The 26,222-nt window shown below is 37.7% G+C and overlaps 1 protein-coding gene across 9 annotated transcripts in view; it reads right to left on the bottom strand.

Moving 5' to 3' along the window:
• LOC129761802 (uncharacterized) overlaps positions 1-26,222 on the bottom strand; it is a 652,040-nt gene that overhangs the window by 86,722 nt on the left and 539,096 nt on the right. For all 9 annotated transcript variants that reach the window (XR_008740473.1, XM_055759580.1, XM_055759575.1 and 6 more), the window contains exons 5-6: positions 21,582-21,726; positions 16,562-16,689 (exon numbers count right to left, since the gene is read on the bottom strand). Coding sequence is in view for 8 of the 9 variants with exons in the window: in XM_055759580.1 (XP_055615555.1) it covers positions 16,562-16,689; positions 21,582-21,726 (273 nt within the window). In the remaining variant the exon portion in view is untranslated. The remainder of the gene's footprint in view (positions 1-16,561; positions 16,690-21,581; positions 21,727-26,222) is intronic.

The following is a 26,222-nucleotide window of genomic DNA, read 5'->3' as shown; positions in this document are numbered from 1 at the left end:
GGCATTTGTTCATTTTTTTCACTCACAGAGCAAATATATTGAACTCAATTGAATTTGGAAACTGTTTCATTCAATTAAGAATTTAATCAATACAAACGAATGATTGCTAAGCTAAGGTAGTTCCACGTCAACCTTGCAGTTATATCATAGATATAACCCACTCATTTTTCCCTGAGAGTTAAAATTAAAATGATTTTTGGTGGTCATTTTTGTTTGTTGCATTTTTGCCAGTATTGTCTTTAGTTAGATTCATTCTTCCTAGTGAAAAGCCTCGGGTTTGGTTGTTTCTTGAACATCCAAACACATTCGAACACACTGTTGAAATTGAGACGCGATGTTTTAGTATTTTCAACAATATATTATTAGTGGATTCATAAGATCCCAAATTCTTCGTTGTGTGTGAATATCACTTAGGGCTTTTTGCGGACCTAGACCGTCGTGACCGAAAGAATTGATTCAAAATTCGAAACGAAACACAAAACAAATTCACAACATCACTATTTCAGGGAACAAAAAAGTGTTCCCATTACACGTTAATACACCGCAATTCCCTAGGATCGACTGTGTCCCAGAAAGAAAGGGAAAAACAGCGGAAAAGTCCCACCGAAGGCGTCGTAAATTATTGCTGCTAGAAAATAAGAGCCCCAACCAGGCGAACAAAGAAAAAGAATTCATTCACAACGGTTGACCGAACAATAAAAAAAAATAAATGGAACTTTCAATTGATGTGATCTATTAATGTAATTTGTAGCTTTTCATTGCTCGCTTCTCACTTCCCGTTTGTACCCCGGAGTGACTTAAGTCCGTGGGAACTGTGGTTTCTTCTCATAGCGTCATGGAGAGGCACCTTACTAAGGTTTTCGTTGTTTGTTCTTGTTCGCTCCAAGTTAATGCAGCTGCATCCCATCCATATGCGGCCTTCGAGAGCATCAACAAGCTAGCAATGATAGCAATGAAAGTGTGGCTTCGACGTGGGTGGATGCACTTGTTCACGCCTGATTCCCACTTTGCTACTTTGTATTTTTTTTCTTCTTCTCGTGTATCCCACGGAGACGTGCAGAGTGCTTACGGAAGAAGTACTCCGCCAGTAAACGCTAGCAGAGGACTTTGTAACGGCAACATCTTGGCGCGCTCCCCCATGAATGCCATCACCAGGACGCGAAGGCAGGAAGCTGCCAAGTGCTTCACTGAGAGCTCCCAGCCAGCGCTGATGGAAATGATCAGAGGAAAGCACGCGCGCGTATGTGTAGGTGCTTTGGTGGGTGGCGTTCATGTGTGTATTTCCGCACAAACAAGCTTCAAAGAAGCGTTGCTTTTAAAATTAAATAAATGAAACCATTCTTTGTTGTTGTTCCTGTGGGATGATATGAAGTAACAGTGGCGGTGTAGCGAAAGATTGCTGGTGGTTGCTCGTTGCCCGGAGTTCATGTCAAGTGCCAGTGCCCCAGAGGGTACTGTTTTCGTTGTCCTGATGATTGCAAGCTTGTTTGTCGGGATGCTGATTACGTTTGATCGTGTTATTTAAACTAAGGGGATACTGTTTGATTCTGTTAAGGACGGTATAGGTATGTGCTTATTTCGTGATGCGAATCCATGGAAACGCATAAGTAACGCTGAGACAATTGTGCAGAATTTTTATTTCATTTTCAGCTAACTGTTCACGGAAACAATAGCCAATATCTGGGGCCTGTTACACATCCGATAGAACTCTTGTTGCAATGTAGTTTTGAATTACGAGTCATATTTATTTATTTGTTTATGTTCGTTTCTTTGTTGAAAGATGCATCACCGATAATTAATCGGCAGCTTACTACAGGCTGTAGAATGCAAACTGTTTGACTACTTCAGGATATTAACGAACATTCTGGATAAATGGACAAATTAAAAAGTTCCAAGCGAACCTTGAATGTTAAAATGGAACAAGAAAAAAAACAATGATGAGTTGAACACACATAAACGACCACGCATAAAAAATAAACCGAAAAACACGATGAAAGAACTACAAAAATTCAACTCTGGCATATTTATGCACACATGGAATCGTTTGAATCGACAATTTGAATTGAAACATAGTGAAAACGAATTGGTGTTCTCTAAAAAAAATGATGCCAAATGACTTAAAATTGCATGAAACGTTGAGATAATTTCGAAAAAATTGATTGGTCAAAAATCGACACTCAGGGACTTTGTCTTTTTCGGAATACGAGGCAATATGTATGGATTTGGGTGTCAACGGAAACAGTCATTTCGAATATTTCTACTTCGTGCGAAATATTGATTTACACAAAAAAAAACCCAATGAAAAAAATTAGCTCAATCGGATTTCTTTTACTAGTGTCGCAGACGTTGAAATTTGAGTTTTTGAAAAATCGCCCAAAGGGAACGGAAAATCGGTGTTCTCAAAAATATATTTTTATGGCAAATGTCTAAAAAATGCATGATACGTCGAAATTTACAATTATCTACAAAAATATAGTTTAAGCAATTTTAAGACATTTGGCATCAAATTTTTTTTTCGAAAACACCATTGTTCTTTTGTATTTAAAAAAAAAACTCAAACTTTGACCGCTTTGCGTCACTCTCCCTTAGGTCGGATTGAGTTGAAATTTTGCATACGGTGTTTTTTTTTGAAGTGGTGAACATTTTATGTGGGGTAACCTTTTGATATTAAAAATGCCGATTTTCATTGGCAAACTAATGGGTAACCTTGATTGCACGCGACGAATGGCCTGAGATGGCTCAAGTCACGGTGTTTTCGAAGGCTCATTCACCTTCGTGCGTGACAATAGTGTGTTGTCACTAGGTGAGATTTGGAGTCGTGTCCTCATATGTTATCGACTCGGTTATCAAACAGGAGCTGAAAAATAAGATGACTTCCACAATAGAGCGAAAAATTTTGCTATCCCACGTTACTCACCGCGCGAAATAAAGGGGAATATCTGATAACATATATATATATATATATAATAAATAAAATAACAGAAAATGTCATGTCTCTCAAATACTGGTAAGTATTTGTATATTATATTGTATATTATATATTTGTCACCAGGGGAAGGGAAGGTATGTTAATATGATATTCGCCGTCCGAAGGCCAGGGGTTGCCTCTATAGCATGGTTTCCTAGTGTTATATTCACTGTTCATGTTTTAAGCAAAAAAAAATGCTGGACGAATTTACTGTCTAATGGTACACAACATAAGATATATGCAACATAACATAATATGCGTTTGAAATCTCTTAAGGGGCTGTCCACATACCAAGTGGACAACTTGAGTAAGGATTACGAAAATGTCCACGCATGTCCAGGGTGAGGAGATGGGGGGTATCGATAATGTCCACGTGAACACGTTTATTATTACTCCGCTTATATAGACCTACCGCCATTTATTACGTTATTACGCAGCACAGTTTCGTTTTCGTATAAATCTTTGTTATAAAATCCAAGCATTGCCAGAAAACATTTCATCTTTGGCAAAAAAATGCCTTTTTATGTCCTGAAACGTGAAATGAGCAAATAAAATCATTTGTCTCAAAAGCTTTAAAATATTTGTATGTATGGGAGTAGACATCTCTTTCTTTTTTTTCGACTCCTTTGGGATTGCACCCAAAAAAAAAGTCCAACGATATCAACGAGGATCGAACCAAGGCCGGCTGGAATGCAAGGCTGTTTTACACAACCACGTTATATAGCTACTGGTGATGTTGCATAAGTGTGTGATAATATTATAAAATCATTATAAAATGGAGTTGGAAAGTGTTTTCTAAGAGTGAAAAGGAGAGCATAAAGATCTATATCCATCCCGGTCTGTGCAAAGTATGTGGCAAAGTGTACGTACAATTTAATACATGTTAATTTGCAATATGTTGTTTCGCTCGCTCAATTTTTTTGCTTTTCTTCTTCCTCTTCCTCAATGATACTAACGTTCCAAGAGGATCTTCGTGGTCTGCTTAGTTGATATTTATATGGCAAATAACACGCCTTAAATGCATTCTGAGTGACAAGCTCTAGATTACGCGTGACCTCAGTGCAAGTCGGAGGAAATTTCTTTGACGAAAAATTCCCCCTCCACGGGAGCACATCTTATATCTTATATTGCTATACAATAAATATATTTCTATAACTACAGAAATATAGTATGGATAAAAAATAGTATTTTCCCTACGTTCCCACGTTGTCCGGAACATTGTTTGTAGTTATTACCCATAACGTTATAGCCAGGTGATGTATATTAAGTATCTTATGGTCATGGGTGCTCTCTTCGGAAGTACGTGTACCTGTTGTAGTGAATTGAACTCGTGGGGTGTTAGGTTCGGCTTATTTATAGGGAAGGGAACGGAGAACGAACAAGTCAGGGAAGTGAACCGGGCAATTTTAAAACATAATTACTTCTATGGCAGGCAAATATGTGGGGTACATGATATTAAGATCGCGACTAATTAAACTTTAATGATCTGACATGTGTGAGTACACTCTTTCGAATCTCAAAATCAGCTACCAGATAAAAAAAAAATATATAAAAAAAAATAAAAATATATAATATATATATATATATATATATATATATATATATATATATATATAATATATAATAATATTATATATATTATATATATTATATAATATATAATATATATAATATAATATATAATAATATATAATAATAATATATATATAATAATATATAATGCTAATATATATAAATGAGCCTAAAAATAACAGAAAATGTCATGTCTCTCAAATAATGGTAAGCATTTGTATATTATATATTGTATAGCAATATAAGATATAAGATTTGCTCCCGTGGTCGGGGGGATTTTTCGTCAAAGAAAAAAGAAAATAAATCTCAACTAAGTACTAATAAAAACGACGCAGGTAATACTACGTTGAGACCGCGAAGATCCTCTTGGAACGTTAGTATCATTGAGGAAGAGGAAGAAGAAGAGCAAAAATGTTCAATGTTCACTCAATTCATGCTCAATTCAAATTTTTATCGTGTAGATCTTGCTATTAACAATTTATGTAATTGTGGTCCAGGATATCTTGATAACGAGTATTTTGTTTGGTAATGTAAAAAAAGCAATTGAAGAATTTATCTGGTTGCTGATTGATGGATTCGAAAGAGTATACTCACACATGTCAGATCATTAAAGCTTAATTAGTCGCGATCTTAATATTATGTAACCCACATATTTGCCTGCCATAGAAGTAATTATGTTTTAAAAATGCCCAGTTCACTTCCCTGACTTGTTCGTTCTCCGTTCCCTTCCCTATAAATAAGCCGAACCTAACACCCCACGAGTTCAATTCACTACAACAGGTACACGTACTTCCGAAGAGAGCACCCATGACCATAAGATACTTAATATACATCACCTGGCTATAACGTTATGGGTAATAACTACAAACAATGTTCCGGACAACGTGGCAACGTAGGGAAAATACTATTTTTTATCCATACTATATTTCTGTAGTTATAGAATTATTAGAGTTCGATTTATATCTATGTAGTTCACACCTATTTAGATTTGTGTTCAAAAATGCACCGATAAATAATGACTCCTTGCCCTCTTCTGCATAATTAAATAAATAGAAGGAAGGGGGGTTATGGCTTTACTGGTCATTTGTGCACAGTTTTGAACATAGTTATAAAAATCATCAAATAGTGTCAAGTTCGTCGTGTCCATGTTAGAATGTGGTTCCTGATTCTTCGTCATCCTACCAGTTTAAAGGATATAAGTCAGTACAAGAAACTGTTTTTCCAGGACCTCCATGTATCAAAGGAGTAAAAATTACAGATTTCTGAACAATGAAAAAGTTTAATTCAAATACAATTACTACAAACTATCACAGTCCTACGACAAGCTCCCGTCCGTGCCCTTCGGCTCAGACCCATCTACTTTTTTGAGAGATTTTTTAAAACTATTTTTAGGTGAAAATTCATGTTTTTACTTTAATTAGCCGCCATTTTATTATTTTTTGAAATTTGAGAAAATAATTCGTCAGATACTAGTTAATTTGCCAGCTTTCCAAAATAATAAATAATTGATTGAGTGGTTCCTGAGATATCCATGGTACTGCATTCTTAGAACGAAAACTTCATCGAGGTGGCGAGAATAATAATTTGTAGTTCGTTTGATCTCACCGGGGAGGAAATTGCGACGGGATAATATTCCGTACTGTCGCTACAATCATCAGCCATGACCTGTCCAGTATTCAGCTGTTGGCGCTCGCCATCGTTTGGGCACTTTTAATAACATTCTAGCGCTTCGCAAAGTTTGTCTTGATTGGCCTTTTGATTCTCTTCCTCCTCCCTCTCCTCCTCTTCCTTCCTTCATATCATCCCGTAACGCTCATCGTTCCAACAAGTGTCAAGTGTAGCGTCAATCTGAAGAAGCACTCACGAGCCGGAAAAATGCGACAGGCGAAAAAAAAAGTCCCCATGAAATCTCTCCTGGCGACATTGCGATGGCGGGCGGCTTACGTACAAGTATAATGGTATTCTCATTTCTCGACTCTTGAGTTTTTCCCAGCCCGAAGCCGGCTCAGTTTTCCAGACTGCAAACTCTTCGGAAAGTGGGTAGGAGGAAACACGAGCAGCTAGGACTGACATCCAGGGATGGAGTTTTTCACGCCCTCCGGGGACTGTTCTCTGGTTTCCTTTCGTTTTCTGTTGCAGATACGAAAGAACAAAAAACACGGAGACACAATAAAACAGCTTCCAGCTTTTTAATCGTCTCCCCGCATCCGTCGTTGACGAGAACTTTCACTCTCCCGACCCAGAGCCTATTGTACTCAAGGATATTTAATAACACAATATTTTCATCTTTTTATTGCACTCTGGACCATGTTGTCCTTTCGGACTCTCATCACGCCCACCGACGGCGAGAAAGGGCAGAGTGTCGTATCGTTTGCGAAATTGCTACACCCAACAGAACACACAAGCCACTGCCACCATTCATTTGTCTTCGCTTCCAATTGGTAGTATTTGTTCGTAGCTTTTATTCCTTTTCCTGTCCCTCACTGTTATGCCCTCGCCTTCTGGGGACTCACGGAACAATAACCAAAGTAGGAAACACAATAGCCTGGAAATGGAACAGGACAATTGCTGATGACGAAGGTGTCTTCTCCAGCATGTGTGATGTGCAGTGGCAAATAGCTGCCGGCAAAGTTTGTGCGAAACTTGAGCTGCGATGTGCAAATTTCTGCAGTCGTCGTATCGGTTTTGAACACAAAAGTAACAAAGTTTCCAAAACCGGAGTGTATCATGTGACCTCAATTCTGGGAGTTTTTGGGTGGTGTGAAGTTCATAATTTCTCCGGTTATCCTGTTATGAGGCTCGGCTTGAAATTTAAACACAACCGGTTTCCAGAGTCCAGAGATCGGTTCACGGAAAGTCATTGCACCGAAACTTGTCTTCCTACAATTGGCAATAAAAACTCCCCGTCTTCTAATGGTAATTTGAAACGGCATCGCGAGACACGTATGCTTCAACCGACAGGATACGGTATTGTTTGGTACTGCGGGGGAAGTGCAGGAATGCGCGCGACTTCGTCACACGACTGTGAAGATGGACAGACAAGACATGTCCTAATTAGATCCCGTGTCCAAGTGGGCAAAAGCAGAAAGTGTCGCGCTATCACATGTGGGGATCCGGAAAAGGCCTGTCCACTTGTGGGGGCGTGTACCATTGTTGTTGTGGCGCACTATCAAGATGTTCGAGACTGTGCTGGGGCGCCGTCTGCTAGAGTCGGATTCGGTCGGAAGTTCGCATACTCTTCGAGCGTGACAAGTGTAAAGTGTTTCCTCACGGTTTGTTAGAAGGGTGATGACACGTGTGGATAAGTCTGTGGCGCTAAGCATGACAGAGTGAAAGGCGTGAGCGCGGTTTCGTAATTATGACTGTGTTAATTATGACCGAGCAGTAATTGTTTTCCGCGCACCCCGAGACTAGGGGTCTCCGATAAATTGCTTCTCGATCGTTGTGCGGATTACGTGAGTGGAAATTAATTGGCTCCAATGGTCGAATGACAAACTACAACATAATTACTGGAGGTCATTCTGGAACGATTGGAATGTGAAGTTGATGGTGTACTATTCCATGGTTGATGGTGTATTGGCGGAATCATGGCGATTTTGAAGTATCTATTCCGTTTAAAATAGTTGTTTAAAAAACACTCATGTTGCTCGCCGAAATGTTCGTGTAACTTTTCAATAGTGCGTATCGATTTTAGTAGGAGAAATCTTTGATAACTTATGTCTCAAAAACTAAAGGGTGTGTCACTTCAAATTGCATCACGGAAAAAAACGCTGTAGAAATTCGCCCAGTAGACCGATCCATTTGAAAATTTTAGACAGTAAAATATAAACTATTAAACAACTTTTGGCATTTTCTTTTTATTCATACTTCGAGCCCAAGCCCGTATGCTCGCACCTCCTTTTTTACCCCGTCCATAAGGTTCTGTACAACGTCAGGTTGTAGTTTTTTTTTGAACAGAAATCCATTTTCTCTTGAAGTCCGCCTCCGATTTGACAACTTTTGGGTTCTTCCGGAGGGCCTGCTTCATAATCGCCCAATATTTCTCTATTGGGCGAAGCTCCGGCGCGTTGGTCGGGTTCATTTCCTTTGGCACGAAGGTGACCCCGTTGGCTTCGGTCCACTCTAACCCGTCCTTTGAATAGTGGCACGAAGCGAGATCCGACCAGAAGATGGTCGGGCCGTCGTGCTGCTTCAATAGTGGTAGTAAGCGCTTCTGTAGGCACTCCTTAAGGTAAACCTGCCCGTTTACCGTGCCGGTCATCACGAAGGGGGCGCTCCGCTTTCCGCAAGAGCAGATCGCTTGCCACACCATGTACTTTTTGGCAAACTTGGATAGTTTCTGCTTGCGAATCTCCTCCGGAACGCTGAATTTGTCCTCTGCGGAGAAGAACAACAGGCCTGGCAGCTGACGAAAGTCCGCTTTGACTTAGGTTTCGTCGTCCATTACCAGGCAATGCGGCTTCGTCAGCATTTCGGTGTACAGCTTCCGGGCTCGCGTCTTCCCCACCATGTTTTGCCTTTCGTCGCGGTTAGGAGCCTTCTGAACCATGTATGTACGCAGGCCCTTCCGGCTGCTTGGTCCGCTGGACGAATGAACTTGACAAATTCAGCTTATTGGCGACATCCCGGACCGAACTTCTCGGATCACGTCTAAACTGCTTAACTACGCGCTTGTGATCTTTTTCACTGACGGAGCATCCATTTTTGCCGTTCTTCACCTTCCGGTCGATGGTTAGGTTCTCGAAGTATCGTTTTAGTACTCTGCTGACCGTGGATTGCACGATTCCCAGCATCTTACCGATGTCCCGATGTGACAACTCCGGATTCTCGAAATGAGTGCGCAGGATTAATTCACGACGCTCTTTTTCGTTCGACGACATTTTTCCAAATTTACGAAAAATTTACAGTGAAGCATGGCCAACGTGATCTATACACTCTTATCTGATTATAAGCGAAAGCTGAAGATATAATTCCTAAAAATTAAATTTCTACAGCGTTTTTTCCGTGATGCAATTTGATGTGACACACCCTTTATGAGCCGTACCAAAATAGTGACTTGGAAAGAGTTTTGTTGATGCTTAAATGTTACAAATATATACACTGAGAAAAAAAATCAGTAATCTTTTTTTTTATTTACGAAAGATCTAAAATATGTATTTAAAAAAATATGATTTTTTGACGTAGGACTACGTCTTTCATTTATGTACCGGGGTGTAAGTTCAAAGTTTCGAAAGCAAGAGAGGGACGCTGGACTGCAAGGTTTTGAACGTTAATACGTTTTTACCGGCTGAATGGAGTGGTATAATAATCACTTCATCTCAAAGATAAAATGTCAACCAGTTATATGATTGTCACTTATTGGTCCAACAAATCGTTTCAATAGTTTAAAAATTGCTTTGAAAGCAAGCTATTGAAGTCATAACAATCTAGCTCATTGATGATTGGTGATCGCAATGTGTTCCCGAACACGGACGCCAAATTTAGGTACCTGGAGAAACCGTCATAGCGAATACATGCAAGCTGTGACTTCTTTTGTCCGCTTGCATTACTGTTTGGGAAACCATAGCGGACACATACACGGCGTGAGTACTTTTACTCGCATCAGTTTCTGTTCTGCTTTCGCATAGAATAGTCATGAAAAATTGTTTGCATGTGAATGCGTCCGAGCGGAGGAATATTCGAACTCATTTCCGCATTCGATTTGATGTTCCCGTGATGCAATACAACAGCATCAGTTTCTGTTCTGCTTTCGCATGGAACAGTCATGAAAAATTGCCACACCACCATAAAAACGAAATTAGTTTTATGCTAGGTTATATAGACTTTATTTCGTTTTCACCGTGAAATGGCATCATCCAGTTTCTATTCTGCGCATGGAGTGATCCTGAAAAATCTCGTGTTATTCTCACGAAAACAAAAATGAATCACGTATCAAACATCTTCAGTCGCTTTTCCAAGGGCACTCTAATTCCATCGGTTCGTTTCGGGACCACCAACAAATTCGAAAGAGTTGAAAAATGAAAGTCATCCACCCACACACTAAAAAGAAAAACTTTCAGCAATCTTTCAATAAATTAACTCATTCATTAATTAAGAATTGATTCAGATGCAATTTCAAATAAATTATTACCGAGCCAACGGTAGTCCTACGTCTACCTTGCGGTTATATCAGAGATATAACCCACTTCTTGTTTGTTCGTGTAAAATAGAAGTCGTGTAGAAAAATTTGAAGATGGTGAAGTCCAATATGTTAAAACTATTTTTGACGAACTTTGTTGAACATCGATATTTTATGAATTTTTGAAACTTCGAGTTTTTGGTTGATGTCTGTCTGGTTCAAATATGACGTATGACAAATTTAATATTTGAAACATTTATACTTCAGAAAACAGCCCCCCTCCATTGGATATTTTTTTGTAGATTTAGTGGTGTCGTGGTAAACTCACCAAAATCGCGACATAAATTGTTGATTTTTGACGTAGAACTACGTCTTTCATTAAGGGTGCCAAATCAGTAAATAGGTCATTTTTTATGAAGTAAAGCTAACGTTAATAACCATTTTTGCCGCGAACGGATTTTGGCGATTTACATACCAAACCAAATTCCCTAAGATTTGTTTGATATGCTATACATTACAATCCCATAGTCTATATATGGTTTAAATTGATACATGGTCGGTTCTTTAAACTCGATAATTATTTTTTTCCATACCTTCATTGCCTCTCAGACTCAGTCCCAAAAGGTCGATTTTAGGCCGAAATTATTTTTTCGAGATGACACCAAAACTCGACGTTCCATGCATTTTCAAGTCATTTGGCAACAACAAAAAATTCGATACTCGAAATTTTCTTTGGAAGATTTTCGAGGATCAAAAAATCAAAACTTTGAGCGCTTTGAGGCACCCCTAAATCATGTCCGATTGAGCTGAAACGTTGCACAGATTTTTTTTCCATATATATATACACTATGTAAAAAAATTATAGACACCCTCGTAATAGTATCAGCATTTTTGTTGAAAATATTGACACACTCCTATTGTTCAATTTTTCTTTTAGCTGTAAGTGATGTCCCTTTTGAGTAAAGCAAAATGAGCAGAATAAATAAATTTTCGTAGTAGTATTTATTTACAGGCGCAACAAATAAACATGGCCATCCCTACACATGATGCCAAAAAATTATGCACAACCCTTGAAAAATTACATTAGATGGTAGAGCTTTGTTTTAATTTGTAAACATCCAACGATAAACAAGTTGAAAGTGGAAGTCTAGATCATTTTCTGTGATTTGCCAAAGTGTTGGACAATTTTGTGTGGCAATAATGGGGAAAAGACGCGAAGTTCCTTTGAATTGATAATTTCTCACCATGAATCTGGAAATGGTTACCAAACAATAAGTCAAATGGTCAATTTGAGCAAAACTACAATTGCGTCGATCATCCAAAAGTATAAACGATTGGGAACAATTGCTCGCCAGAAGGGACAAGGACGAAAACGTAAAACAACACCTAATATTGACAGATTCATCAAACGAAGGATTCAGGAAAATCGGCGACTATCTGCTCCAAAACTGGCAGCTGAGCTTCAAACCTTCTACAATGTTTCAGTACACCTTCAAACTGTCCGGAACAGAATAAAGGAGTTGGGTTTTGGAGGGCATGTAGCTGTAAAAAAGCCATGGTTGTCGAAGAAAAACATAAAACTTCGCTTGAAATGGGCTAAAGAACATGCAACTTGAACAATTGATGACTGGAAGCATGTGTTGTGGTCTGATGAGACAAAAATCACCTTGTTGGCTCTGACGGAATCATTCGGACGTGGAGAAAACCAGGAGATCGCTTGAACTTGAAGTGTTTGCGACCTACCGTGAAGCACGGAGGATGTATGACTATTTGAATAATATTTATTGAAGGAGTGAAGCTTTATTGATAGGTTATATTGCAGGACGAGTGATGGTGTGAGGTTCTATGTCCTGGAATGGTTGCGGAACGTTGGAATTCATTGACATGATCATGACAAAGGAAGTTTACTTGGACATTCTGGAACGTAACCTCCACACCAGTGCCAGAAAGTTGAAGATGTCTCGGAATAGTAATAAACGAGTAAGTTCATACTGATTTTTATTTTTGAGTTTTATTCATTGCCATTTTATATATATATATATATATATATATATATATATATATATATATATATATATATATATATATATATATATATATATATATATATATATATATATATATATATATATATATATATATATATATATATATATATATATATATATATATATATATATATATATATATATAATGAAGTGATGTCTTTCTGTCTTTCTGTCTTTCTGATCCGTATGGACTTGGAAACTACTGAGCCGATCGGCGCGAAAATTGGTATGCAGGGGTTTTAGGGGCCGGAGAAGGCTCTTACGATACTTCGAGACCCTTCTCTAAGGGGGTGGTCAGCCGTGTAAATGAAATACAAATTTTTGCAACTCGAGAACTAATCAAGAAACTGGAGTCAAATTCGGGATGTGAGGGTTTTTGGGTACGAGAAATGTTTCTATGATGGTATAGCACCCCTCCATCATCTGGAATGGAGAGGAGGTGCCATAAAAATATTACACATAATTCAACCAAACATGTCAATTGAAAATTTTCGGAAAACTCTGAACGAAAATGGAATACTTCGTAAAATTGAATTCCCATATGTTCTACAATTGATCTTAGTTCGAAAGTGGAAATGGATTTTAATGAGATAAAACGCACTACTGGATCTTCTTTTATCTATATAAATAAAAATGGATCGCCGAATATGTTGATAAGAGCAAAACTCGGGGAAGGAATTGTCCGATCTTTATTCTATCATATTTTCTTTATCAAACATTTATTTCATGTAACGGAGAAAAATGTTATTTACAAGTGGCTAAAAAATCTTGAACGAGAATTGTGTCTGAAAATAGTATTGTGATATTATAATGACGAGTTTTGGTAGAAGTACTAACGATTTTTATAGTAAATGGTAATTTTAAAGGGTAGACTAGAAGATCCATCAATGAACAGTTTTGCGATTGGACCCACGAACGTGCGCTTAGTAAGAAAACGTGAATATGATACTATGATAAATTTTGGGCGAGACGAAGTGTGCCGGGTCAGCTAGTATTGTATATAAAACAAGGATATTTAGAATAAAAAAAGGGGAAATTCTAAAAAAAGAAGGACACATATGTATGTTTTGCAGTAAAAATTACAATTTTACAAATCAGAACGATAATATACAAACTTTATTCAAACATATTCGTTTTTTTTACCAACTAAAATATTCTCTAGAAATAAATTGTATGGCAGAAACAACGTTTTCCGGGTCAGCTAGTATAGTCTATGTAAAAAAGAACACATTTTTTCGCAAATTGTTGCGCAATATTTAGTTTCATGAGTGTATATTTTTCTTCGTTGTAATAGTTACGTATAAATGTTCCCTATCGGTTGATGCAAACATCTTCGCAAGATAATGTCGAAGCTTAAATCACGATATTTCCATACTCCTCTCTCATTTTCCTGCAAATAACGCTGCATTTGATTCGTGTATCACGTATATGTCAGCGTTTTTCGGATCTTATACAACAAATTACCGATGGATTTGAATCGTCAAAAGCTGTCAAAGTTTTTCGTTAATTTGTTTCGATCCTCACTTTGAGATTGAACGGCGCAGTGAACTCGTACCAGACCCCAGCTTTATTCCTCAAAAATTGTTGTATGCAATCAATATCACAATAAAATAAATGGATACAGGGAAACTTCGATATAACGTACCCTCGTTATAACGTACCCTCGATATAACGTCACTCGATATAACGTACATTTTACCTCGATATAACGTACACGTTTCCAAAGTGCAAAGGAAATTTTTTTTCAATATTTTTTTTCTGATAAAACAATGAATTATCTGTATTGTGATGCTAAAATAAGTTTTGTACCTTCAATCAATTCCGAAATACAGCTGGTTTTGTGATTCCGGATTCTAAATAAATCAAGCTTTAATCAATAGTACGAAGGGAAACATCATGAGAAAGGCTGGCTTCGTCTTCTGATTGAAGTTATTCTTTAACTTTACTAAAACAGCAACACACTAATTTATTATAGACTACGTTTGTGAGTACTTTATTATGCTTCGATATAACGTACTATTCGATACAACGTACAATTTTGAAAGTGAAATGTACGTTATATCGAAGTTTACCTGTATCATGTTTTCAAATGTCATTCCACGTTTCATTTTTAAATTGATTGGGTTTCTTATCGTCAAGGTATTCCTACGTGAAATTGTTCTTTTTTTTGTTTCTCGAAAACGGTTAAATTATTTTTTCAGCACTGCTTACGATAACTTTTCCGATTCAGCACTGGTCGATGAAAGCTAGAACCCCTTTTTCAATTCTTCTAAGTCTTCTGATTATTCATTTAACCATTTTCACACACTCATTCCTCCTCACAACAACATTTATCAAACAATACATGATTTGTTCTGGTTTCGCTGACACATACCTTCATCTTGTATTGCAAAAACTTAAAATAAACAAAAACGAACATCAAAATGAAACATATGAATGTCACCATTTTGTACCGAACCCCATTCATAACCGTACATTCCTGTGCGCAACACATACATACAAAATGGGATTTATTTTTTACTTCAACTTTCAAACCGACGACGACGACTCCGAGGATGATGGTGACGACCGGAGCCGGCAGTTTTGTGTATATATTTTTGGTGATATGTGCTGCCGACTCCGAGGGTTGGTGTAAATGCCAGGCAACAGAAAAATAGAAAAAAATCTATCAGGGGGGGGGGGGGGGCATTGAGGATACGGATGGTTTTACATCATGCTAAATGCAAAATGTGTTGAAATGTGGCTTTTTGGTTTACTCCAGCACTCTCACTGTTTGCGCCCGTCGTTTGGCGTCAGAGACTTGATGTGGCGACGTATGGATAGGAAAAAAAATCCTTCACTGAAGGAAGTTTTAAAAAAATCGGAGCATAGCAAGAATTACGGAAGCTTACCATACCTAAAAAATGGCCTGATGGATGCCCATTTTTTTACTTGTTTCGCTACTGGTAAGTCATATTTTTTGTACTGTCAGCAGCTATGGGTTAGAAGAAAGGGGATTTTACGGGTGGGAAAATTCCTCACGAGTGGGAAAAGCTTGCCAAAACTTCTTCGCTGCTGGTTTCGAGCAGACAGCAGAAAGTTGTAGCCGGTTTCCGCTTCCATCCTTCATGGTTCGCGGGTTACTCTTGGGTTTGGTTTTCTCTACCCTCTCCTCCCTCCTTGTGTTCCTTGTTAATAAACTAAAAATCTTTATTGGCAAAGTTTATTTCTTTGCCAACGCGCGGACAGCCTCGGGCAGGATTTTCACGTGCTTTCGCCATTCTTTTCATTGTTGATTTTTTTCTTCTCGGGTATGTTTGCGTTGTGTTTTCCCAACATGGGACATTCGTTTTTCGTTTAAACTCGAAGAAAACTCGCTGAAATTACGATCTCGGCGAAAGCCGGTACAAATACCAACCGGGAGTAAGGTTCGAGCGCGCGGGATTAATGAGTGTAGCAGGATGGGAATGAAATGAAATATCGCTCCCCGTCTCGTTTGACTTTCTTTCGGTGCAACTACAGATTTGAAATCACCACCCGGTAGGGGGAGAGCCGATAAAGAAAATAAACCAAATGAACAAAAAGGAAAACGGAATCGAAATGAAAGCTGGAGCTGTTGTACATCATCGAATGTACAACCGGCAGAATTGGAAGCAGGATGAGAGCCTGGAGCGAAAAATGAGTAACCTGATGAAACGATGAACGTAACCGATATTTGTTTTTTTTGTTTTAGTTTTCCGGAAACGGAACCATTGTTTCGGAATTCCGATGGCAGGAAGTACGTATTGATACGAAGTTCGCTTCGCACGGAACTCTAGGCTGAAAACGGATACATGGAGGTGGTGGAGGTGATGATAGAAGCGGAGCAACACTTACCAACGCAGGGATTATGGTTAACAACGCTAAATATTTTATCACATCTGCGCTTCATGTGGTTGTTCGGGCAGATACATCCAAACATCGGCGATAATCGGAGATTAGTCCATGCTTCGTAGCATAATTCCCTGTAGCCGGTGCCGTTGGGTGTTGCGGTGGAAGAAAACAAGAAGACGAATAATCGGGATGAGTAAAGTTGCTTGGCACACTGTCAGTCCCGTGGCGATGTTCGACGACGTGTTTGGGACATTCTTGTGACGCTGGGGGTTTTCGGTTCGTCCTTCCGTTGTTGTTCCGCTAGCTGGCGGATTTGTTCGGTTTATCGGTGGTTTCATTCGCTTGTTTTACACTGTTTTATCGGCTTCGGTGTTTTTTCATGGTCTGCGGTGCGGTGAATGTGGTTATCTCTATCCGGTGTATTGACAAGCTTTGAACAGGTACCTGGTATAGCCGGATTAACCCGTGAAGAGTGGTGCACGATGGATGGTGACAATTTTTATTTCCACTTTATCTCAAAGTAAACGATAGGAAAATGCGGCGTTTTGAGTTATGAACAAAATTGAGGATTACTTAAAAACCATGGAATTGATTACTTTTTTCTTAACTTAAGCTTTTTTTACCAACATGTCTTCAAATTACTCGGGCCGAGATTTAAGCGTCTCATACAGGCAAACCTGTTTTTGTGCGGTCCCTTTTTGGGTGATTTCTCGTTTGTGCGATTTTATTATGACATCGGGTCTTGAATCACACGAACTAATCGCACAAATAATAAAATCGCACCTAAACAGTCACACAAATGAAAAATCATACAAATAGCAATCGCACAAAAACCGGTTTTCCTGTACTTTTATACCTACCTAAATCAGCCATTCCATCCCAAACCCATGTAGTGATTCTCAGATTTTCGTGAAAATTCGTATTATTGTTTGTTATCGAAAAATATTAGACCCTTTTTTTATTTTTAAATTAGGGTGGCCATTTTTATTTTAGTGTGGACAGTATAATATATGTGTGGGCAGAATAATTATTTTTTAATTATTCTGCCCACACATATTATAATTTCCCTATTTTTTCCAAAAATGTTTTTTTTTCAAAAATTTATAACTTTTGAACTACAGAATCGATTCAGAAGATCGACATATCAAACTAAAGCCTAAATAAGCTGTTATTCAAAAAAAAAGGTTCACATTTGTAAAAAAATAACTTGATAATTATTCTATGTATTGGTTTTTTAAAGTATACATGGTTTGAGATAGTGAGCGACATATTTTTTATATTTTTCTTGAAACCTTTTTACATAACATATTCAAAAATCAAAGATGTCGTTTTTATCGTTTTAAAGTTAAGATTTTTCAAAGTAAACATGTTTCCAGTCTTCGTTTCCAGAGCTTGTCAGTTATTCTCTAGACAAAAACTGTCTTCGGAAAAGTTGTTACATATGAAAGAGCGCTTTTTTCTAAGTTGCAATAGACGAATTTCATGCCAACTCGTCTTAGGAGTTGGCAGTACCATATCAGATAGCAGTGAAACGTTGTGGGTGTAAAGACATGGGTCACTTGTTTTGAAAAGGGCCAGAATTTTTTTTCTTTATTTTTTACAAAAAAAACTATGACTCAAAAACTATAATACTTACAAAATTGTGGTCAAAAGATGAAATGTAGGAATTTGTTTAAATCTTCTAATAAAATACAACACTTGTTTTTAAGGGGAATATCACTGAAAACCAATATATTGGAAATGAAAATTAATTTTTCTCAAAAACGTGTTTTTTAATTCTGAAAAAAATGGATGTGCATTTCCAACAAGCCACCCATACATCGGAAGATGGGCTCTTTCACAGGGAAAAAGGTTTTTCGAACAACAACTTTTTGAAGTTTTTTTCATGTATAAATTTTTGCGATTTACATGCTTTACTAACTTTTTTCTATTTAGAAACATGTCAAGAACATGGTAAACGCGAGAATTTACACACAAAATTATTACGAGTGAAACATTTTTTTCAGGATTCTTCTTCAAAAATGCCTTATATTCCAGAAACTAGGAAAGATGGAAAAGATTATGCTTCCGACGAAAGTTCATATTTTAATAAGAGCTAAAACTTCGTCAAATACACTATCTCGCTATCTTGACTTTAAACAAAATTATTATAAGTTTTTATATTTTTTGTTCTTATTATTTTTTCAAAGAAAACATGAAGAAGTTCTTGTCAGAAAAAGTTTTTCTGTGTTAAAGGGCCCATCTTCCGATTTGTTAGAAATTGTAAAGGATATTCAAAATTTTGTGCATTGCATTTTGATGGAAAAAATACAGTGCAAACCAAAGCATGGCTTGACAAACGTTATTCGGACTCTGCTCCATCAGAGTCAAAAAGCAATGCTTTATCAATACACGAAATTCGGATTATTCCATTTATTCCACAACAACAAAAGTTGGTTCACTCTCAATGCTGTAGCTCACAAACCGATCGACTGTTTGCTGTCAAGTTTTGACACGTCCATTGAACGATGGTGCTTCGTGATAGTCAAGTAGATTTTTGCAAGAGACGCCATCTAGACGTCAACCTTATGAACTTTTCAGCCGAACTGTTATTAATAACATTGAGTAGAGTTGAAATATTGACAAGTTCTGCATCGCCCAATTTAGTGTGCTCTAAATGTCTCCTGAATACAGTTTGCATGTTGAATTTGATGTATAAAAATTATAGCAAAAAACCAGTAATTTTTTCATGGCGACCTTAACGGAACATAGAAATCAAGAGGGCAGAGTAGTACTTCAGAAGCCATGGTTGCCCGCAAAAAATATATAAAAAAGATTGAAGTGGGGTCAGGACCACATTTCAGACCAGTGATGGCTGGTATAAGGTGACTTGGTCAGACGAAACGAAAGTAATGCTATTTGAGTACCAAGGAGGTTTATTTGGACATTTTGAAGCGAAAACTACGAGCGTCTGCACAAAATCCAAAGTTGGGACCAGATATACGTCCCAACAAGACGCAGATACGAGGCATATCTCGAAGCTGGTTTTGCAGAGGTTCAAGGAAAAGTGTATTAATGTTATGGACTTGAATCAATTTCTTTTTTTTTGTATCTGATTAATTATTTAGATTGAATTTTGGTAATACATGCTATAACTTCGTGGAAAAACAACGCATACAGATGGGTAATATATCATTTTGAAGCACCATCTTACAGGTGTTAGAATGTTTCATGTATATATTCTTATATTGATGTGTGTACGTGTAGTGGGTAACAATATCGGGAAGAGAAAAAACTATTTTTTCAGTTTTTTCAATGATTTTGTAGACTAACAATTTTTTTGCTATCTAACTCAATAGCAATTCCATTTAAATTTATCAACCAGCTTTCGTTCGGTTCATTGAACGTTCCTGTTGGACCATTCCATAAAGAGATACTTTTGTTTGATTTTTAAAATTACCCCTTCGTCATTGAAAAAAAAAATCGTATCAATTTCAGAAATGTGCCAAAAACAAATGTTTTGTAGTGGTTTGGAAAATTATCTGTAATTTTACAAACACTGTAGTAAGTTCAAAAGTTTGCAGGCATTTTTTTACCCAGTGTATCCCCAAATCATCTGTGAACGTTCCATATTAATATGTTTGGCCGTTTTCTTTAACCGGCTTTCCAAAGATTGAAGCAAATTAGAGGAGTACTTAATCGCAAATCGTACACCATCTGGAATCTGGAATCTGGAATCTGGAATCTGGAATCGGGAATCTGAAATCTGAAATCTGAAATGAGGAATCTAGGATTCTGAAATCTGGAATCAGAAAGCTGATGTTTTTGTCAGGAATCTTTGAAAATCCTTTGAAATTGATACCAGTCAGTATCAATGATTGCTGATTTCGATGCTGGATTTCAGTTTTCAAACTTTACTAACTGATTGTAGGCTCAGTTTTATTATGAAGAGTATTGATTCATGGTTCCTAACTTCAATATTTGATTTCTGCTCCATACGACGTTTCCATAACTTTGGTCTTCGAGCTTCTTCCTTGAATTGCCCTGAGTTTCTTTTAATCCTTTTTTTCAGTTACGCCTTCATGAATTCATTTGACAGGTCTGATCATCTATTAACTTTAATTATTTCTTTTCATTAATATCCTTCCGATTTACTGAATTCTAAAAAAAAGTAAGAAAATCGCTTATGTCTGTATTACCACTACTCTTCATAGGTTAATCCACTCACAAATCGTACACCAACATTCCACCCTATCCGGATGATTCAAGTATCAATTTGTTTATGCAACACTTGCTTTCGGTTACGTTTTACTGATAGCTCGGCTCGCCATTTACGCCACAGCCATCCCTACCACAATACGAATACCGCGGTTACCACCACCATTTTTGCCGCCCTAGGATACGTCTTGAACAGCCCGAATGATTTATAACCGTTCGAATGGTCACATATAAAAGGATTAAAATCGATACTAATCGCGGATAATTCACGCGCGGTAAAGCGATGGCATTTTGGTCTTCCGCCGGACGATTGGCGCTAAATTTCATGCCCACTGGGCAACAGTAAGTGCGGTTTTAATAGCAAATGAGGGCGGACTGGGGGAAACCCGCATCCCGCCACGGCACTTAATGAGCGATCGCACTAAGGTCGTGTTACATGGCACGAGAGTAGGATGAAACGGTTCCGCCGCGTGTACACGTGTCTGTCTGTGCGTGGGAAGCTATCCGGAACCGATAATGCCCTTTCGCGCTTACGGTGGGCTTACGGCGAGAATGGCTGGCGGGATGCGATTAAATTTTAATCGATTTTTCACTGGAATGGCTCGATTGCGCTTATACGAGTGTACGTGGGAGGGTATTAACTATCGAATCGATGGAATTCAATTTGTGATGATAAACTGGACAAACCATTTTCACCGTTGGATGTGTGCAGACCATGAACCACCGAGAAGCCGAAGGAAAAGACGCACAACATTATTTTTCTCGAAATGCGTGAAACCACCGCCACATTACACACACACATACACAAACCAGGTTAGCCCCATACCTATCCTCCATTCGGCACTTGTTTTCCCGCACTTTGCAGTGCGTTTTGAAATCTTCGAACAGTTTGATACACTTTCGTTCCTGCTGACAGACCGATAGCGCGTGATTACACGTAGGCAACGCATCCACCGGGTATGGATCTTTTTCTGTAATGAAAGGGAAACGGTGAATAAAAAGAAAGTTAGCGGTTTTTTCATAACAGCTACTACATATTCTAGAGATAAAAGGAATATCCGGACACTATCAATTTGTCATTAAAACAAGATAAATCGCAACACGAGATCCCAACAACAACATGTATTCGTAATTAACCCATTAACGACGAAGCTGTGAAATATATTTTGACGTAGGACTACGTCTTTAATTTCTATATAGGGGGTCATTCTACAAAAAAAAATGTAACGAAACATTAAGGGATTTCAAATGCATATTCACATAACCGTTCTTAAGATACCGTTCTGAATTATATTTCGGACGCTTAAGGCATATGATGCAGAAAACAGATCGAACTTTATGCACAGGTATTATTTGGTTGATATTTTTAATAAATTAGTTCAATATGCTTTTAAGCTTTCTACCTTGGTACCTATTTTAATGAAAACATACATCGAATAAAATGCTTTTCAAATCAAGCGAAACACTATTTATAAAAAAAACAACAGCTTGAATTAAAATTTCGGACACTCTGTTTGCTGAACGGTTTCTTGTGTAGAGATGTACCAGCCTTTGGCTGAAAATCTCTTTAATGAAGAAAGAAAAAAAAACGGTTTCTTGTGGTTTTAAGCACAATTTAGATTTATGTACAATTTCTCATACTATAAAATGATCAAACATCCGAAAATAACAACGACTTGGCCTGTTTAAAAGTGTGCTGCAGCCTTCCAAGAACACACAAATGTCATAAAAATTGTCTACAACCATTGATGGCTGATTAAATTGTAATAGAACTTGAACCAATTGTTTTTTTAATTTTTAATTGTGACTAGACTAGACCTATGCGCTTAGAATCCAATCATGCCGCAATATAGTGATATTTTTTTCAAAAAAGTTTATTGACTTCAATAAAATATGTCGATCTTCAGAATCGGTTCAATAGTTTAAATTTTATAATTTTTTGAAAATTGTCATTTTTGGATAAAGGGTTGAAAATGATCACCGGTTAACTTTAAAACACTTTGATGGCCATGAGTGCCGTACTACATTCCACAAGTATTCCGCTGGGCCATGAGTGCAGTACTGCACACGGGAAATCTTTCAAAGTTTCAAACGTGTGCGCTACAGGACACTTTTTATGTTAAAACTAATGTATTTTTCGTTTACTACTGGCCTCATTACATAGTAGGACACTTCGATCTCATAGTTTGGCATCACTGCTTGTATTATTCTACCAATTACAATTTATCACTGTCCAAAATGACCCGAAAAGTTTTTATGTCTGGATTGTTTTCATAGAAGACATTTTACGAATTTTAAATAATGTTATAAAAAATTTAATTTCGAACAAATTAATTGTTTTATAATGATTTTTATCGATATTTTACTCGTTTACCTTGAGTTGGGGCCGCGTGTGCAGTACTACACACGGGTAGTTTTTACCTTTATATGACAGATGGGGATGAAATTTTATGCTTGATGGTTTCCTGGCACCATCTAGAATAAGAATCAACCATTGGACCGTCCAGGTTTTTACGAACATTTTGACCAAAACACCATGGTCGTCAAAGTGTTCAAAATCATATCTCAAAAACGAAAAAGATAGCATCTCTGATATCGAGATACGGTATGTTAAAAAATCCTCAGCTTTTAAGAAAAAATATAGCGCCCCTAGTCCAAAGCCATGAAAACAATAAAAAACGACTACAATTATTAATTACGAAAATAAAATCTAATAAAAAAAATAAAAAATCTATTTTCTTTGCGAGTTCAATATTCTTCAGCAAAAAACTAGCTCATTGGCTTCAGTTTGATATATCGATCATCTCGTTCAGTGGATCAAAAGTTATGAATTTAAAAAAAATCATTTTGGGGAGAAAGTGGAAAAAACTGATTTTTCGGACCACCCTAAAACGGAAATAGACACTTTAACGAAAAAAAAATACGTGTCTAATATCTTACGGTAAAGAACAAATCTACCTTTTCACGAAAATCTGAGAAGCAGTAGTAGTTTGGCATGGAATGGCTGATAATATTGGGTTGGAGAAAAAGAAATGTCGGCACAGCGTTGGTTTGATTGATTTCGTTCTGGTGTAGTGGCTGTCGAAGATACACCCCGTACTGGTAGGCCAATCGTCGTGGAAACCGATAAAATCGTTGAAATCATCCAAGTAGACCGACAAGTGAGCACTCGCTCGATTGGCCAGGAACTGGGTATAGACCATAAAACCGTTTGGAACCATTTGCAGAAGATTGGATTCCAAAAAATGCTTTATGTATGGGTGCCACACGAGTTGACGCAAAAAAAATCTTTTAAACCGAATCAACGCCTGCGATGCACTGCTGAAACGGAACGAACTCGACCCATTTTTGAAGAAGATAGTGACTGGTGATTAAAAGTGGATCACGATTAAAAGTGGATCAAGTGAAATGAAGTTGCCTTCTAAATGGCAACAAGTTTGCGAACAAAACGGCGCATATTTGACTTAAATTAGATAATTTTAAGTATGTTAAATAAAGCGTCAAATTTCGATCAGAAATACGACATTTCTTTTTCCCCAACCCTATATATATCATTAGACGGCAAATTTATCCAGCATTTTTTTCGCCTGAGACAGAACAGCGGAAATAGTAAAACAAGCGAGCAATTTACCGAAAAAAGAGATATGTTTTGCGAGCGAATGCGAAGCTAATTCATGTAGTATGTATTCTTTCTTTCACCTTGGTTCCTGTGAATGTAGTATGGAACACACAATTGTGTGCAATAATTCGTTCTATCAATTAAATTTGAGACCGAGTTAATAGGCCATACGAATGAAAAAAAATCACCATTACTTTACTTCAACCGAGCAGTTGAGCAGTGAGATTGAGTTTTAATACGTTTGGTATGAATGAAAGTAACAACATAGTATTTACTTTTCGAAATTGGATGTTTAGTTGATTTTGTATGAATAAAACAGCTTTTATCAAGCATTTACTTCGTAATTATCAAGTGTGTGTCACCACTACTTTGCGGCATCGGTTCTGAGTATGCGGAAAATCGAATTACCAAGCCCACAAACTACGCAGAGAGGGGCATGACGACAAGTTTAAGCAGTTGTATGGGTTATTCAGACAACCCAGTGTGTAGGAATAAGGGTAATGTAGATAGTGGATCGTATCCATATATACAGTAGAACCCCGATTATCCGCGAAATAGTCTTGCAAAGTCTCCGCGCACAACGAAAATCACGGATAACGCAATGAAGGTCTAAAAATCGTATTCACTATGGAATTCGTTCTCGTGAATATTCCACACCGCTAATCATCCGCTCGCGAATAATCGGGGTTCAACTGTACTTTGTCTACCATAACACCGTGTTATACCATTCTACCATTCTTCGTGTTATGTGTTACACTGATATTAATTAACCATTTTAAGTTAGTCACTTGAACTTCGGATCAAACTAGTCGGAATTTCGCAATATTGACCTGCAATTCACAATCGGAATTGTTATCGCAATAAACACAAGAGTGAAAGTGGTACAAAAAACCCGCACTAACTGTTGCAAGACGTGTTAAGTGCGCTACACATACAACGTCCCGTCACCGTAAAGGCAACGTAAACGAATGAAATGTCAGATAATTTCCGATGGACATCGTATGGTCGTATTCAAATTCACCAGCAATAACAACTTCGACGTCGGCAAAATAAGTCCAAGAGAATAGTTGACGGAACGGTGACGGGATGTGTAGCGCACTTTAGTCGGCACAGAAAACGGAAGCTAAGAGAAAAGGTTTCATTGACGTCTGAACGATGAATCAATTACATTGAAAAAAACAATTGCTTCGAACAATCACAGTCCTACGTCAAACTTACGTTCGTGTCCCTTCTTTTCTTTTTTTGAACAAAAATCATTGGTGTAATTTTGATTTTTGGCGTTACAGAAACCCCAATCCTCAAGAATTGATTTCCGGTTGCACAGAATCCTGCCCAAATCATGCACGAGCCTCCACCAAAATTCCTGGTTGAAAAATGCTGTTCCTCCCTTCGTAAACAACGTCAGTACCCGTCGAAACCATCAGGACCATTCAAATTGAACTTTTTTACGTCACTAAAGATATCCTATACATTGAACAACTTTTCGTTATGGTATATAGGAAGATGTATTTTTTCGGAAACATTCTTTGTCGTGACATACCATGCCCCACTATCGGTTCAAGTGAGCTTTGGCAAAACTCAGACGTCTTCCGATGTGAGATGGTGTAAGATTAGGAACTTTAACCAAGCCCTCTTTATGTAAGAAATTGTTTCAAAAAGGTGCCGAATTGTCTCCCGGGAAACATTTAAATTCAAAGATGGCTTTATTTGCATAAGCGATTTTGAAGTATTCGAAACTGTTTTAACTATTTCCCGCTTATCCCGGTCAGAGAGCTTCGATTTACGTTGAACTCTCTTCTTCTTTCCGTATCCTTGAGGATTCGCCAACATTTTCTTGGTGAAATGGAC

The sequence above is a fragment of the Toxorhynchites rutilus genome, chromosome 1 (genome assembly GCF_029784135.1).
Source record: "Toxorhynchites rutilus septentrionalis strain SRP chromosome 1, ASM2978413v1, whole genome shotgun sequence".
In the NCBI taxonomy this organism is placed as follows: Eukaryota; Metazoa; Arthropoda; class Insecta; order Diptera; family Culicidae; genus Toxorhynchites; species Toxorhynchites rutilus.
Note: the sequence above shows the minus strand (reverse complement) of the source record. Positions and strands in the feature narration are given on the sequence as shown.